The 19216-nt window shown below is 34.0% G+C and overlaps 1 protein-coding gene across 8 annotated transcripts in view; it reads right to left on the bottom strand.

The window, feature by feature from the left end:
- LOC121409285 (smoothelin-like) overlaps positions 1-19216 on the bottom strand; it is a 122434-nt gene that overhangs the window by 92122 nt on the left and 11096 nt on the right. For all 8 annotated transcript variants that reach the window (XM_041601196.1, XM_041601191.1, XM_041601189.1 and 5 more), the window contains exon 2: positions 2567-2929. In XM_041601196.1, the coding sequence (XP_041457130.1) occupies positions 2567-2929 (363 nt within the window). The remainder of the gene's footprint in view (positions 1-2566; positions 2930-19216) is intronic.

Genomic DNA, 19216 nt, shown 5'->3' on the forward strand with positions numbered 1-19216 from the left:
CCAGACCACTGTCCTATTTTTTTAAATTGTGTCTGAACACCTTCTCTGGTAAGAGTGACTCCAAGCAGAATTTAATTGATTTTTTTTATCATATCCCGGTCAACAATCCTTTTCATATCACTTCTTACATATCGAGAACACCATGTATCTTTTTCTTTCCCTTTATATCCACATGGTGATCACAACCTAGTTACCTAAATTCCCAGGCAATTCTCACTACGTTGCTTAATAATAAAGTCATCTTTAGGCATAAAATAATAACTGAAGTGAACAAAAATGTTTGTCTCTGCCCCATTCATAATCAATTTCCTAGACCAAACTATGTGGGGCTGAACACGTCCACAACTAGGTTTCTGTTCACACTAGTCTACAAAGCAAAACGATGAAAATCACATTAAAGGATGGTTATACTGATTCAGAGAATCAATAACTTTAGTTTTGATCATCAGATAGAATATGAAAGAAACTGCCTCAGAGTAATAGAGAATTCGATTAAAATTGTTGAAAGATTTAGTGTAAGCTGTAAGATATTTACTCTGCCAGAGCCAAAGGCACTGCACACAGCGATGCAAGAAAGGGACTACACAAAACTGTTTGGCTTTCATCTTTCATCTTTTTCCATCATACATGTAGCTTGAATTTGAAGGGGATCTAAGAAGATACATTTGCATTGAAAAATTTTACTGTAATATTCTCACTACAAAACATGACAAGCACTTGACAGCTAAAAATCATTTCTATTTTTTCCACGATAGAATTTTTCCAATAAGATTGCTTCCTTGATCGCGTTGAGCCTTCACAGTCATGGTAGACCAGTCCCAAAATGGATCACTCCAGGTAAGTCAATGTGAACAGGGTCTTTGTATTAAAGCTGATGGGGGTTGGTCAGAGGTATACACCAAGGAATTGTCCACCAGGCAAGGTGTTAGGTGTAGACAACCCCAAGTGACTGCATCAAATCCAATCTGCTTCAATAGGTGGTTTCAGACCGCCTCGAAGTTCGCCAGTTCCAGGTATTCTCTGATCGGGAAATTTACCCCGATCAGAAAATACCAGGTATTTTGGTAATGTGAAAGCAAACTACGCGTAATTTCCCCGAAAGAAAATACCCGTTAAATAGTAGGTACTTGGCGAAATTACGAGAACTTTCGTGGGGATTTTTCCAAGGTCGCAGGTATTTTGGCGATGTGAAAGCAAATTACGGGAACTTTTAGCCAAGCGTGTCGTTGGGCGCGGCGGCGTGGGTGGCTGCTGGGCTAGTGATTTTGAATTTCGCGCCTTGCCTGCTTATCAGACCATAATTGCGCATGCTCGTAACTTCGGGAACTTATCCCGAAGGATGTGTTTCGGGGCGGTGTGAATGCAGGAATAATTAACGGGTATTTTTTAGCCGAAAACAGTTCCCGTAATTTAACGGGGATTCTTGTGATCGAGGCGGTTTGAAACCGCCTAATGAATATCCAAAAGAAATATTACTTTGCTCTTCTTCTTAGATGTATCCTGGTCTAACAAGGCAGATAAAAAACTATCAACTGCATGCTACAACAAACCTTCATATTTTTATACAAATAGTGACATAGAACTATATATTACATATTTCTTCCATGGATGTTGGATGAGAGAGACACATAAGAGTTGTTTTTAGGATTTTTAAGGAGACACAGCAATCTAGTCCAGAATATAGGGAAAATGAACAAAAATGAAATTATTTGTGGTGCTGTGTTAGTCATGAAAATCACAGACATGTGAAATATTTTTATATCCATTTTTTTCTTTTATTACTTGAGGTGCAAAATGATGCACCTCATTTTGGTCAATAACTCACTATATTAGATAGCCAAGACAGATAGCCAAGCGCGATTGGTCCATAGCGCGTCACGTGATATGATCAAAATCAATGTATTTTCCCAGCCGGTCCACCTTCGATGAATATATTGACCAACCGGTCCATGAATATATTTTTATACGTGTATGGCGCCCTCTTGTGGATTAGATGTTACCATGCATTATCGGCCTGCCTTGGGTCCTGGACCTGGACTGGGCTTGAACTTTTAGAGTTAGATCTAGGGCTAGGCCTAAACAAAGTTGATTTGATTACTCAAGGGTCATTCACTGCGTTAGACTAACGTTACTTAGATATCTATAGATCAAGATCTAAGGTTAGATCCATACCAGTTCAATCAATCACTGTGAATATCATAAAAATGATGCTGCACGCATCGTAAGACCTAACTTTATCTTCATCATTAGAGGCTATCTAATATAACAGATATTGACTGATGGGATGTGTAAACAAAAACATTCTTTGGACCACCTAAAGGATTAATATTTTCCCTCGTGATCATATTTTCCCTCAGCGCTGCGCGCTTCGGGAAAATATAACCCCTCGGGAAAATACAAATCCGGCGGTCCAAAGAATGTTTATATTACACACCCCATCAGTCAATATCTGTATAATAAATACACCTTGAGAATTAATTTTTTAAAATATATCATGCTTTTATTGTGACCTTGATTATTTGACAGAGTTCCATCAGTAAATAATTCTTCAAAAAAATTTCCTCACCAGTTTTGTTAATTTTTGTTCATCACTACCAATTTCCTTTATCTTCATCTCGATGTCAACCACCACTTCATTTTCATCATCGCCTTCATCTCCTCCTCCTCCTTGCCCTCTTCCAGCATCAATCTCTCTCCTCCTCCTAGATCGATACAAGATGTCATCATCCTGACTTTGCTTCTTTGTCACATCATCAATCTCAGGGCGTCTCCTACGTTCTGTTCTGAACGATTGATGATGTGAGAGTTTGGAAGGTGAGATAGGAGTACGGATGTGAGGATTGACCACTGAGTTATTATTATTGGTTCGGAGCTCGCGTAGAGCCGCACGGATCTTCCTTCGTTCTGTGATGTCTGAACTTGTATCAAGCTGTGAAGCAATGAACAAAAAAGAAATAAAGTTAGACGGACTTTAAAAAAATCCTCCAAAAATAATAAACGACACATTCCGTAAGAATATTTGAATTATACTTTACTGAAAATAATCAGTGAATATCATGCAGAAGTTTACAATTAATCAATTTCATTTGTTAATCAAATTACACTAGATCATTGCAGTTACATATTGTACTCTTATGTCTTCATGTATCATCAGATATAATTCACCTAAATAAATTCTAATCAATTTTTAATTTCATACCTATGACAGTTCTTCTTTTGTGATCTAAGAGGATGAACTATCACAGGTATGAAATTATATCAATTCTAGAAAAAAAATTGCAAGAATAATATACAAACTACAATGGCTACTTGGTATTGATCCAGTTCATGCATGTGTATGTCTGACTGTACGATATGCACAATGGAAAACAGAAAATAGTCCCACAGCGGTGGAATCATTAATTGCTAGTAAGCAGTGGAACATTTTTTCAGAACATTGTCTGATACCCACACTAATTTTCCTTACTGGAGGGCATTCATGAATGACCCCCTCCTCCCCTCTCTGAATACCAACAGAAAATTGATGGGGCAGACATATTTACAAGGATAAACAATCTAGCCTGGAAGATACATATGTGCATAATGCCAAGAATTGACTAATATTTGAACACCAGGGACACTGCATACTGTGGCAATTTGGATTGGAACGTTGCCATGGAAACAAATAAACATCTGGGAAAGACCCGTTGGCAGTCAGCTTTGATTGGGAAGATTGTCAGTCATGACTGAATATCTATGAAATCTGATACCCCCCTCTCTCTCTTTCTCTCATTACAACTAAGACATACCATCTCCTCAGGAACTTTTTCATGTCATTTGTTTCTACATGTAAATAAGCATCTCAATACAAAATGACTGTCGGTTTACAGTAGATGTTCTCATAATAATCTCATTTTTTCTCCGTTGTTTGTCTTTTTTAATATCCTCCATGTGCATTCTGCCGTTTCTTTCTTTATATTTCATCATCACATATTAATCTCCCTACATCTACCCCCCCAAAAAAAAAAATAATGATAATAATAAATGAATAAATAAAATAATGTATCGCTAGGAATTTTCCACTCTGAAGAACTTATATCTTCTTAATACTCCATTTCTCAATAATATCATTTATACATTAATGTACATGTATAAATAACAAAACTCCATCTTTTTACTCTATATCCTCACCTGGTAGCCTTATTGGTAAGATGCCCCACCCACAGGGACTTCCCCCTCCCATAGGGACTTCCCCCACCTGTGATCTAAGCACAGGTGATCAGTGCACAAGGATTCCACATAGACAACCAATCAGGGTTTGTTTTTGAATGCCAACATGTCATTGCACTTTACTATTGCCTGGTGTGAGATCAGTTAGTCTAGCCTGCAGACTCATTTTTGCCTTATACATTTGTAAACATAATATACAGTATAGGAAAAATCCATGGATCCTACTAGTTCTAGTAGGATAGGATCCATGGTAAATCCATAGTAAAAGGCATTTCAAAACACTGGTTATGTGAATAAAAATATCTAAAGATTATCATTGTAAGTAATCCATGAACTAAAGAATCTTACAACACTGTGGAAGAGGGGAAGCCCCATATAACTTGTGTATTTATCTGTATTTAATTTAGTCAAAAGTGCATTTGAAAATTGAATTAATCATTGAAGGAGTAAGGATACATGTACATCCTTCAGCAAGAAATCTATTCACAATGTGCTGCACTCAACCCAGGTAAACACCTGGTAGGATTCATTTGTTGAATGTACTGGGCGCTGCTGATGAAGTTGTAGCTTAAATTAAAATCAAGGTAATGATAGTTGCACTTTGTATCATCTGGCAAAAAACAATAAATTTATCTATTATTACTAAAAATTGATAGTAATCTAGATACCCAAAAGTTTCCAAGGTGCATTTTAATTTTTCTCCTTGTTAAATGTTTGATATTAATGTATTTTCTTTTAGTAAAAAGAATAAATTTATCTACATTATACAGAACAGGACCACCAACCATCCTACCACCTGTCATTCTTAAAACCCAAGACCAACTATTCAAAATCAAACAACATAAAGTCCTGTAGTGTGATTGATGGAAGAGATCTTCTCACCTGTAATCCTGAGGTCATTGGTCAAATACAATGCATGGTCAAGTTTAGAACTAAATAGGTCTGAGATCATTTGCAATAGTAAGTGCTTCAAAGAGGTCAACTAAAATTGCTTTTAGAGAACCAAGAGAGCACTGTTCAAAGATTTTTAATAGACAAGTCTCAATCAAGATAAAATTTCTGATATTTCTCGACCGATATCAATGCACCTTTCATAAATTTAGCCCTCTATTTAAACATGTACCATATTTTACTCAATATCTCTTGGCTCTCTTACATAAAGTTAGGGAGGTTTAGAGAATAATAACATTTGATCCTTTGTTTTAAAGTGTTTGGGGCAGACAATGTATTTAGTTTAATAGTTATGAAGGGTATTTTACAAAATTGGGCATTGTGGGGCTACGGGCAAGTTTTCATTCATTCATGTCAACATGATTCTTTTGGGGCTTGTCAGAAAAGAGTGGGAAATTAAAAGAACAGGATTGAAATTAAAATCAAGTATGATCGAAAAGTAATTAGTGCCTACACACCTAAACCAAAATGTTGAATTTGAATAGCATCAACATTTCCATTGTTTAATTCCCTCACCTCTAAATAATAAGACAAAAGCTAGCACAGAAGGTGTGAATAGCAGAGTGTATGCAGGCGAGGTGTTAAATGCAATCTGTCTTTGCGCTAACTGACCCGTGGTCTGCTTAACACGCTGTGAAGCACTGACGCGATTAATAAAACGTAATAATGGAAAGCGGTCATGTGACTAGGGAGGAGTGATGTTTTTAGTTTCGAGCTGGGAGTAAGATGGATGGATCCTTCCTTACCATGTGTAAAATGGTAGACATTCTTAGCATCTGCCGAGAATTCAATTTCTCCAAAAGGTGCTTACATAAGCATTCTATGTCACACTGTCAAAAAAAATCAAGTTCTCTATTTTATATTAATGTTTGTAAATTTAAAAGTATTTTGAGAATGAATGTTATCAATGTTATCAATTTCCATGCCCAGTTCTCAATATAGTTTTACACTTTTGTTACTAGGGACTTTTTTTTGTTAATAGTGGGGATAGAAGTTTGAACAGGAGAACCAAGTCAAAAATATGAATTGACCCCCTAAATATATCCTTGGTATTAATTTCTCAATGGTTGACCACATCATTTGATGATACAATATAATCCTACAATGTTACTCTATCCTTGTTCATGAATTTGACCACTGTTCCAAAATTGCATTCCAACTTATCGCTGCCTCAACACACCTTTCTTGATCACTCTGAACTTGATCTTTCAAAGAAAAAGGCCTCTCCTATATCATTTCATTCTAGAACTATTCATCAAAAGCTCAATTCTTGTTTTCTTCATCCTATTCTTCTACGTGGGCGACTCCACTTCAGAAACAATGAACTTGCAATGAAAGATGTGATGTGAGATGAAAGTCTAGGAGAGGAGGAATTCTTGCATGATTTGATTTCAGTAAACCGCATCAGTGCCCAGCGCCATAACACATGCCAGAGTTCTGCTGGTTAGCATAAACCTAAGCTTGTTGTTGAGGTATGTGCTAATTATGCATCCAAGTTTTCAGATTATATATATTGTAGTAACAATAAATAGAGATTTTACATCAGATGAATACATTTAAATGTAGGCCCGATATCTACATTTTAAGTGTTTTAGCTTCATTGGTTTTTATTGTTTTCAATCTGTTCACCCCGAAGAAATAAGCCCCCATGTATCACTCTAAAAAAGTGAAAGTTGTTCATATTCATAAACAAGCCATTTCAAATGATTAATGATGATAGTGAATATTGATAGAGACATTTCTTTTTCTTTTTCAACTAATTGCTTTGGTGTACTTTATCAATATCGTTAATATAATACTTTCACCCTGGGTATGTTGATAATTCATTTAAGAAGTTTCAAAATATATATCTGCATGCACTTATACAAAAGTATAGAATACACTTAGAAAAGGATCGTCATATTTATGATTAAAATTTTGCCTGAAATATTTTTTTTCAAACAATCTCTAAAGTGTAATGATACAGCAGTATAATGCCTACCAGACTGCTAAAAGTGTTCTTCTCCTATATGCAGAATGCACAACCATCTGTTCTTATGTTTATTATCCATTTCAAAACCTACTACATGTACTTGACTAAACAGGATTTCCTGTGGAACAACATTAGGGAAATCATGTTCGTTCTACATTATATATTCTTCTGCTGTGATCCTGTATCTAATGTTATATATAATAATAAACGAGTACTGAGGAATAATATAGAGGACTATATATGATTAATTCATAGTAAATAGGAGGAACAATAAAGGAAAAAAAAATGTTTTTCTTGCAGTGTTATTTTATAATTCCAATCACTGGGCTTGATTCCTTTTTGCAATTACCACCATGTTCCACTACCTTCCATATATGTTCATAAAAAGATTGATAGATGAAAAATGAAAATATTAAATTGCCAGAAACTTTAAAGAATGAAATACTATAATAACTTCTGATTCTGATTAAGTCCTAAGCTCTGCAATAGTCCAGCAAGTAAAATCAGGATAAAATTTGTTTTTAAAATGCCCCCTAACTCCTCCTGACACAAACTCATTTAAAGGCTTGATCTATCGTTAACCAACTTCCATATTTCTGTGTGACCAAAAGCACAATCAGAATTTAATAATGGATGGGGTAAAAACTGACAAGTAGGATCATCCGGTTTGGTCAACGATGCAAACTCTTGTTTGGGATATGTTTAATCAGGCTTACAGAAACCAAATACAAGGAGGGGATTTTAGTTGGATCATGCGAAATATCTGGGATAATCAAAACAAAGGCATGGCTTTAACCACTGTATTATACACCCTTAGGTGATCTTGATTCATTACAATGGCTGCATTTAATTGTGAACCATGTTATCTTTGGGATATTATATATTCCAAAACAAATTTTTCAAATGGGAAAAGATAACATACAGCTTACTTTTTCCAATTGATATTGAATAACTGAAAGATAAAAAGACAAGCGATGCATGAAAGCCTCAAGATAAGAAGAGTCAAGACAAGCAGACATGAGAAGAGGAGACAAGACAAGGAAAGACAAGAAGAAAAGACAAGACAAAAAGACAGGATTAACATTACTTCTTGAGTAAATGCTGTAGTGTTAAGTACACCATCGGTGTTCTGAGAGGTCCTCATCAAGCATATTATATCAATATTAATTCAACACCAATGTCATCATGGTGTTATTATAAACATTCTGTTTATTTTTACTCTTTATGTTATGTTAAGTTAAAATCAAAACCCAGTGTTGTACTCGAGGGTGTGGTCATCTCATGAAACTCTCACCTACATGTACTGGTGTTAATCTTAACACTAAATTTTAGATTGCGTAGATAGTAAAGACAAGTAGGGTGCGTTCACTGTAAGTACACCATCAGTGTTCTGAGAGGTCCTCATCAAGCACTTTATATCAACATTGATTCAACACCAATGTCATCATGGTGTTATTATAAATATTCTGTTGTTCAAATCCAAACCTAGTGTTGTACTTGACCACTTGAGAGTGTGGTCATCTCAAGAAACTCTCACCTACATGTACATGGACTGGTGTTAATCTTAACACTAAATTTTAGATAGTGTAGATAGTAAAGACAATTAGTGAGAACTTAACATGTAAAGCATATTCAGCAGTAGTATCAATCATATCTCAGAGTAGTTTGAGGAAGCTAATCAACTGAAAGATGAACAATTGGATACAAACAAGTGTAGGCTACTATGTTTGTATACAAATCAGAAGAAGATGTGAAGTTAGTTAAACTCCATCTACCTCTCTTTCTTTTTTCTCTCCCTCTCCTCCTCCTCCTCTCTCTATCTTATCAATCTATCTATCTTTCCATCCATCTTTCCCTCTCTTTCTCTCCCTCTCTATCTAACTCTATTTATCTATATTTCTTTCTCATCTTATTTGCTAAAATTTCATTTTTGATCATCATTGTCATAATATCATGAATATCATTATTATTAGTACATTTATTTATTTCATTTGTGTTTTGTTTAGTTTATTAATGTTGTGTTGGGGGAAGCGGTGCCTCCTTCATTTTGATCTCCTATTCTCCTTCATGTCTTCATATCTGATGGACTTGCGACCAAGCGGACACTCAACTATAATCATATGATATAGTGCACCTACTTTGAGGTGCTTTAGAGCACTGTACACAAGACTGTGATACTGAGGTGAAGACATGATACTGTACATGCTATTTTTATGTTGACAACTGAAAAAATATTCAAAATGAGAAATGAATAGTTTGGGTTTCTTTTCTTTGTAAGTTGTCTATTCAAGGGAAACAGAAACCATTCACTAATTTAAACCCCTTTTTTAATCCTGCAAAACTAAAAACTACCAACTGGAGATAAATTATAATTTAAGTATCCCCCCCCCTTGTTTGACAAACTATTGGATAGTAAAATGTCAATGACAAGACAATTATACTCAGGAAGTAATATGACAGATATTATTCTAGGAATTAATTCTAAGAGTGATCCTAGCTTTCATGCCATGCTATATCTGCACACACAGAGAATACAAGGGATCTTTAACTGCATTTAATATCGACTAATTGGTAAGAATGATTGAGAGTTGGAAGGAAATCTATTTGTTCTCTTTACAAAAGAATTGGATGCAAGAGTGTGTGAAAGAGATTAGCCTTCTATTACTCAAAGGATTAATCTTAAAAGGAACAATTTAAACACTATATCAATAAGCTGTCAATTGGAGAAGATAAATACTGTGACTTTTGTTCAAAATCTTTTATGCATGATGAAGAGGAAAGATTGGATATAAAACGTCATGGCCCATATCTGGATCATGAAAATAGGTGGTGTATTATTTGTCCCTATTTGATTCAATCAATGGTTTCGTTTTCCTTCTTGCATACTGTAGGTGGTCATCTAAACCACTGAATCACGATACAACAAAGCAAAACCCATTTCAGAAGGAATTTACTTTAAAGTTAACGATATTAGCCACTTTTTGTCCATAGCCACGCAAGATTTTCATTGACCACAAAATCACAAGGTTGGGAAGATATTGCAAAGATACATGGTTATAATATAATTTCAGTTTCTAGAGTTTTATATTTTCCATGAACAAAAACATAATTTATGAATTAAAAAAAAATCTGGCCACATTTTCAATATGCAAGATCAACCATCAACCAAACCGTTGTATCTCTCTCACATGTGCAAAGCGCTAAATTATTCATTAATTCCAAATTTAACTACAATATATTGTATCATCTTTCAGGTAAATTTTGAACAGCCATTCACTAAATTTCCCTTTCTAATCAGACTGTCAGCTATCATACAACGATGATTATCATGTGATCAATCCTTTCCATTACTTAATGACCCAGTCCATTGTAAATCACCGTGCCAGTGAAAGATTGCCTAGGAGAATTCTCCATTCATGTGACCGATGAAAAACATGTTCCACTGTCAACAACGGCCAAGATGCATGGAGAGGGAAATTGCACGGAACAATGCCTTGATAATGATGGATAACATGCAAAGTTCAATTTAAATCTACTCCTCCTGGCCAAGAAGTGATATATCACACACCTATGGCTGTAGATTGTATTCATTCTACACCTCTGTATCTCATATGTGTAGCACGATGTCCTACATTATTTGTTTTTAAAAGGATTTGAGAAGTTGGAAACTGCAAAGGATTGGAAAAGAAATTTAAAACTGAATTAAAGAACTAATTTAATGTGGTGCTAAAAGATTAATACAGAGTACATGTATGCAGTAGCTTGGGTCCCAACATGGATTATTTTGTTCAGAAACAAGCCTGAACTAAGGCCTGGCATTTAACAGACTGGGCCTGAATTCAGGCTTTTACCCACAAGTAGCATCCTCATAACATATTCCAGCACACAATCTACTATCTATTGTAAAAGTGAATCTGAGCATTAGTTTTCACAGAGTCACCATACAACAACAAATAGCACAATAAGGAAGAAAAGAAAAGAAGAAATAACAGGGTCAGATGATCAAAAGATATTGAAGAATAGGATCCAAAGCAAAAACTTCCTGAGGTAATAATAGTCAACAAGCACGCTGGAATGATTGTTTGCAAAGATGGATCTTCTATGCACTTCTCTTGACCTCCTTCAAAGTGCCCCCTCCCTTTATTTCATTTTTTTTGTAAAACCATAAAAAAAGAGCAATAACTTTGCTTCACGATTCTCTCTCAAAACAGGAATATTTTACAAAATAGAAAGATTAAATGAGAAATTTAATAATTATTTTGTGAGTAATTTGAAGGGAGGGATTACGAATTCATCAGCACAAACTTGTAAGTAAGAGTAAACAAATTCAAGAACGATTAAGCCAATTCATCAAATTTCTATCGACATGGAGGATTTGAGAAAAAAAATGTTTATCAACCTTTACAAAATTTATACTTAACATTGTTGGAACATATCATAAAACCCTACTACATAGATCTTTGTTAAAATATCTTAAAGTACACAAAAACTAGACATATTGTACTCCAGATGCTGAACAGCATGTATATCAATCATCATGACATGATGTCCTCATTTAGTCCTCATAATGTACACCCAATTGATCATCAGAAAGGATATATGCTGAAAAAATAGAATATATCTGGTATCCCAAAAATGTCAGATTTGGAAATGAAATGAAATGTATTATCAAAGGTAATCCTAGCATTTGCATCCAACACCATAAACATGTTGTTTACATTGAAAACAATGTCACACTCATGAGGATGTAAACAAAATGTATGTATCTAATAATAGATAAAATTTTAAAATTTAACAGCTAAAATAAACTAGTCACTTTTTTCTTCTCTATTAAACCTTCTACATTTGTACATACATGTAAGGTCCCTTTACAAAATATCATTCATAGAATTTCAAGCAAAATATCAATGAAAGTAGCCTTGCTATATTATTGGAAATTGCTAAAAATGTCTGTTTATAGATAACGTTTGTATAATTAAAATGATCATTTTGTTATACTTTCATGGGTTTTGAAAAGGGTATTCTATGGATTGGTTTCACTGACCTAGCCCTGGTGCCCTATAGTACTTCAGAATCATTTTCAGAATCTTTTCACTGCTTTTAGAAATAACATTGAAAAAAAAATTGACATTTCTTAGCTCTTCCTAAATAGTAACAGAAAATGTGTTTCCTAAATCATATCATCATTGGAGTAAACGCTGCATGGGTTCACTATACATGTATGTACACACAGATGCAAAGTTACACTGTAAAAGCAACGTGAATACAATAAAGTGAGCTTAAAGGGGAATGAAACCTTTGGAACAAATAGGCTTGTGTAGAAACAGAAAAATCAAAGAATAAAGAAAGTTTGAGAAAAATCAGACAAATAATGAGAAAGTTATGAGCATTTGAATATTGCAATCACTAATGCTATGGAGATCCTCCTATTGACAATGCGACAAGGATGTGTGATGTCACTGATGAACAACTTTCCCTTTGGTTGACTATAAAATACCCTCAAAATGTATCTTTTTGCTTTTTCTTATGATGATACAAACTCTTCATCCATGATGTATTCTTAAAAAATATGTATTACATGCCCTCATGTAGAAAGAACACATGATCTATGGATAGATATGATAAAAGAGGCAATTCAAGTGAAATATATACTAAAGTAATGGGGAGAGTTGTTCACAAGTGACATCACACATCTTTGTAGCATTGCCAATTTGCTATCTCCATAGCAATAGTGATCGCAATATTCAAATGCTCATAACTTTCTCATTATTTGTCCGATTTTTCTCAAACTTTTGTTGATCTGTTTCTTTGATTTTTCTGTTTTCACACAAGCTATCTTGTTCCAATGGTTTCATTCTCCTTTAAGTCACAGTTTACTGACATCTTTTACACATTGAATTCTCAGTCAAAACCTCAATATTGCTCTTTAAAATGGGTTCTTTATTGCCTTTCATTCGCTCTTCGCTTGCTCCACTAACCTCTTTCGCTAGAATGAAAAGGGTCCGATTTCTCTCTATTGTATCTTGTCTGGAAAGAGAGTTTTTTATGGTGTCAAGAAAATTGTGGTACATTGTACCCTAATTTCATCAGCTGTATGAAATTAGGTAATAAAAACCATTAAATGATATTGTTGTCATTATTTACTGAGGGAGGGGGATAGATTCCCACCTCAATGTTTGGCAATTCATGTTATATTTAAAGTTTGATAAGTGACAAAGGGTTTGTTCGATTTTAAAATTTAAACAGCAACATGAATCGAGATTAAAAACTCAATTCCAAAACATGAAACACAAACACGATCAGTGGTGCACTGTTCAGTGTCAAAAATACAAAGCCGTTTATATAATGATCGTTTTTAATTTTCTGCTTTCGTAACGGTAAGCGCATCTTTAGTCTACAGTTTGACCCATCACACAAAAGGTCAGTTCTGGCATTTGTTTGTATAGGCTTCCACTGCGAGAGCAAATTTAAAGACATTTCAAAACTCAATTGTCCTCAATGTCGTATTCCTGATGCGCAAGGTCGTAAATTGGAGCTGATCACAGATCGCTTTTACAGACGCATCTTTTTCGACGATTAAATTTTCCTCCAAATCAAGATTTGAAAATTGAAAATTGAAAGACGTTTACTTTTACAACTGGGAATAGAGGACATTGAACACACCCTTTGTTTCTCATTACATCTGTGATTTTTAATCGCGTTTTGAATCATGATTCATGTTGCCATTTAAATTTTGAAACCGACATTGAACATTCTGAATTGTACAAGGTACATGTACTATCCCCTATTGAACACATTTGCTAATATTTATGTATATAAAAAAACCTTTTGAAAAATAAAGCATGTTAACTTTTTCATTTTTAGACATACATTGATGGAAGTGACATATTCAATTAAATATAGACTTCCATTTAAATTGAGTGGTAAGACCAAGACAAATATTCAAGGAAACTGGGAAAGGTTAACATAACCAAGGAGCTCCGAAGCTCCTTGACATAACACACCTAAGGGGATGGGTACAGTACAAACATGGAGGAGAAGGAATGAGAATGGAATAATATATAGGTTTACAACTGGATTTAGGAATTATAGATTTTACTATTTAACTTAACACATCATAAACAAATAATCCAACCTCAATCACATGATTACACAAGACTCTCTCGTATGTTCACTACTTTTATCTGCTAATCATCAAAGTAATTTGACAAGTTATCCACAATGACATCACCAAAACCACACCGCACACTCCACAAATCTCTTCCTCAAATATGGATGACTCCCATGACAAGTTAAAGGGACAAATTTGAGTGAATTGATTGAAGCAAATTATAGACCCATTAAAAGTTAGATGTGGTATTAACCTGGCCATGTATCATATGTCCTTTTATTATTGAATTTCATGATTTTATGATTTTCTGGTTATTCTTTTGGAAGCCTGTCCTCTCTTTTCAACCACTCTTCTTTCTTATTATCCTTTCTTGTTCCTTTTACTTCTTTTCTATAGAACTATTCTTTAAAATATCAATTGAAAGATCATACGAGGCAGTCACCCTCCCTGCCCCCCTGCCCTGTTGTACACAGTTTCAGCACAGTAATTAGATTATTCAATATTGAAATGCCTTTAAAAGCTCAAAGCAATGTCTTGTGATTGTTGATCAAAATGACCAGTATTACCGCCTAAGTTCCTTTCTGTCTCATTTTGTTGGATACCATATGTCGCTTATAAGAACATTTCAGAGTAGACTTTAAAATATTATTACACATCTCAGCCCAACAGTCATGATGAATAATTATAGGAAGTTACGTAAATCTACTAGCAGAGGAACAAGGTTATCAAAATCAATGTCTCTTCTTCTTTGAGGTTATATTGGAAAATTAAGACCAAATTGAATTACAGTACACATCCAACCTACATAGTATGAGTAAAAACAAAATTACTAACTCTAAATTATAGGGATGTAAAATAAACCTAGATTGAATGTAGATTGTGAGCAGTTGAACTCTAACTTTGATTCGAGTATTAGTGATTTTTTTTTCTTAAATCTGAAATAACCCAAATTCAATAACTGGATGCTTATGAAAGCTGATCTAGTAAAGAAATTCAAATCCATTCAAATTAGGGTGCACAAGATTTGTACTGAGAATAAAACAATTGATGAGCAGTATCATCAGCTCCGACTACATATACAGCCTATCTGCACAAAGAATATTCTTCAACATGCAGAACTACATTAAGTTCGAACCCTTGAAGAAAGTAGTATGACAATATGAATAACATTATGTACAGCGTACACATTAATTTCTCTAGGTGAGAGAGGTATGCGAGCAGTTACATGTAGGTATGAGAAAGTTTCTTGAAAATGTTTGGAATGTACATTATCAACTAAAACCCTGCAAGGTGCTAATGTGTAATGTGCCCTTTTGCCACTCAGCGTGAGAGATATGTAAGTTCATCAATATAAAGCGATTAAATCAAAGCAATCATACATGTAGTCTTTAAGAGGTGTCCCACCCACAAAAGGTATACTTAAAATATGTTCTTTATCATCAAATATAGTCACAAAATATGACAAAATCATAATTTCTATATACATGCATAACACTTTAATTATAGGCCTATAGTATTCTCAGTTTGATGTACATGTACATATTAATGAATGATATTAACTTTTTGGACCTGCATTGTACATCAGTACATGTAGATTTCAGTTCTAGTGTTCCACGCTTCTTTTTATAAGCAAACAATTTTACACAAAAAAATAATACAGAATGTTTGTACTTAATGTAGCATTATCAGACATGTTTATGATAGACAAAGATGTCCTTAGAATTTGTAGCAGCATCAACTGACAGTCAACGTGTACACCAAATGCTCAGTTGTCAATAAATGAATATTGACATTTCAATCCTGTATTTGTGGGTCAAAGGTAACTGTTTATGGTTGTTTACAAACCAAATACAGACCTCACAAGAATGACAGAAAGTCACAACAATCATTGAATCCCAGCTAGACTTGGGAATATTTACCCCTTTATGATTTTAGAAGAAAATATAGAAAACAGAATACATGGGCTGATGAATCTTATAATGAATTTTAATGGGGTGGGGGGGCTTTTTTTAATTTTTTAAGTGCCCCTTCTTCCAAACATCTTGGAATAGCTAAAAAGCTAATAAAGTAGGTTAAAAGCTCTTCTTCCAGGTTTGATAATACACTTACATGTATGTATGTGTGCAAAGCAAAGATTTAGATAAATTCCCATGTAATTCTGAAAGTCTCAGATCATTTTTCTCAATAAAGTTGAAGGGTATTAACTTCAAACTTCCTCTATACTATAGGCCTAATTATCAAGTTATGTTCAACCACAGTAGAGGCACCTTTTCAATCACTTTACATGTTATCATGGGGTCAGTGTATCAACATATTTCTTCTTCAAAATTTGCATCCCCATTAGACAAATCATGGTAAAATGTCTAAAAGCCCCCATTCCAAGTAAATATTATACCAATAGTCATGGCAACAAACATCTCAAAATAATGGAATTTTTTTTCCTTTGATTGTGTCTCCAACTTTCATCTAGCCCTCTGTTTGTTCATAAGCTTTAGGGGAGAAAGACATCCAAAAAATATTTTTTTTGATATTCAGTTTATTCTCTCAATATCTTAAAAATTAGGATTATGTCAACTTGAAATAAGGCATCTCAAAAGCAAAATCCACCTGAAATATCTTTTAAACTAGACAGAAAATAAAAACTAAGAAAACAGGACAGACAAAATTAAAATGTTGATAAGTGAATATTTTCTTTTCTCAATAACTTCAAATTTCTCAAGGATTTTTAAAATTTAATTCACATTACTTGGAAGGCCACAGATACATGTATGATATGACCTAATATTTGGAAAGAAGAGATGAAATTTGCTGACCATGAAAATGATATGAACAGGTTTGTGAGTATTTATTTGTAAAGGATGACAGAGCCACTTTCATTCCTTGATATTTCCCACACAAAAGAACTCCATGATTTCCATGTGAAATGCACAAATATTTAGTTTTATTGTTAAAAAATGTTAAAGCCTATTTTGTTTACTTAACATACATGTACATGTATAAATAAAACTGAAATAAATAACTAAATAAATACATGTACATGTATATTTCGTAATAGAATACAGGCCTAATTAAAAAAAAGACAATATGCCTCATATATTTGAAATGTTAAATATAGGCATTTGTTTTTAAAATTTCTTGATTTGTTGTAATTTTACCAATTTATTCATTAGATGTAACATTTGTCAAGCTGTGATCATTACATGTATGCTTAAGTTAATCTTGAATCTCTTAAACTTTGAAATATATTCTACACTTATTTCCAGTTTCTGCAAACTTTCTATACAGATCACAAATGATTATGCTTGCTACACATGAATATTTTGAACATTCCCTTTAAAAATAAATAAATTGGGCTGGGAGTAACCTTGACAGTGACAAAACTATCAGCAACGCATTAAATCTCTGTCAGAACCTCTATAAATTACATCAGGACTTCATCATGTCATAAAATTGTCACTTTGTATTTTGAGATGTAGTGCATATGCCCCTGGCTTTCTGCATTCCAATGCTCCACCAAGTGGTGATGAATAGAAGGATCTATCAGAAAGGTGAACTTCATCATTAAAGGTATCAGTCATGCGTGTAATTATCATTAGACCCAGCCATCAGGCCATGGACCAGTGAAGTTCAAAGCAGGTCGTAAATCCTGGAAAAACAGGGGATCAATATCCAGGACAGTTTTATCTACTTCTGTTAGGCTTGACAAGAAAATAGCACCAGCAGTCACTTTTAGTTCATCCAAATGGCTTCTTTAATTCACAGAATAAACTCATTTTCTTTTGACCCAGTCACAAAAAATTACCATTGTATGTGATTAAAGGGCAAATTATGTAATAAAAAACTTTTAAGAATAGCAAATCTTTGGTGTACATTGTGTATATTAGATTAAAAAAAACTTGTTGACATTTAGAATAACAATGCCTCCAACAGACCTGTCCCTTGTTAAAAGTTACACAACAATCAAGAGAACTACATGTATGAAGGTTAGGAGATTCTTCAATTGATGCTGATGACCTCTGTAATGTCCACCTGTTAACGATGTCACAAAATGACAATATTTTATGGGCTTCATGAGGTTAAACAGTTGTTCTTTTTTAAGGTCAAGATGGATATTCAAAACAAAAACAGAATGTATCCAAATTTAATATGAGGTACATGTACAGTATATTCAAGTGGGGGCCCATGGATGAAATCTTGTGTCAATTGAATGAAGCCAAAGATGCATGACCTCACACTAGAGTTGACCTCCATTTGGAAGTGATAACTTTGCTTCAAGATCACTTCCTCCTAAACAAGACAAAAACACAAAAAACTTCTTTTCATACAGAGAAAATACATGTATAAACCTTGGCTGATGATCATAAAGAATTGAATGGAGAAATAATGATTTGGGTGATTCTAAAACATTGATCATATCATGCATCCAACAAATCATCAATTCATTCACAGCAAAAACTGTGGTGTTAACCGGTGTACATAGAGGACCACACCAGTTATTTTACACCGGTGTTAAATTGTTGGTGCTAGTTTTACACCTATAGGTGTTATTACAACACCTATGGTTGTTACATTTACACTCGACTTTGGTGTAATGTTCAATCTCTAGGGTGTTATTTTTACATTAACACCAATTGGTGTCAGTTTTAACACCACAGTTTTTACAGTGTTACTATTCATTAGTTCTATGGCTTGTGGTATATTGGCCAAGTGTTACAAATAAGAGGAATATACTGTCAATATCACATAAATTGCAATGTAATATCAAAATATGAACCTCTTGATATCATAATTTGATATTCATCTCTGTCAGATTTAATCAATCTTGATGATATAATAACAACAAAGGATGAGGTGAAGAAACACATCCCTGCCAAGTTAACAGGTAGCCAGCTCCTGATGAAATTCATTTTCTCAATTTTTACCTTTGACAAAGAAATAGAAAGAAAATATATATGGCATAGGCCATAGCATTG

Source organism: Lytechinus variegatus, chromosome 2 (genome assembly GCF_018143015.1).
Source record: "Lytechinus variegatus isolate NC3 chromosome 2, Lvar_3.0, whole genome shotgun sequence".
In the NCBI taxonomy this organism is placed as follows: Eukaryota; Metazoa; Echinodermata; class Echinoidea; order Temnopleuroida; family Toxopneustidae; genus Lytechinus; species Lytechinus variegatus.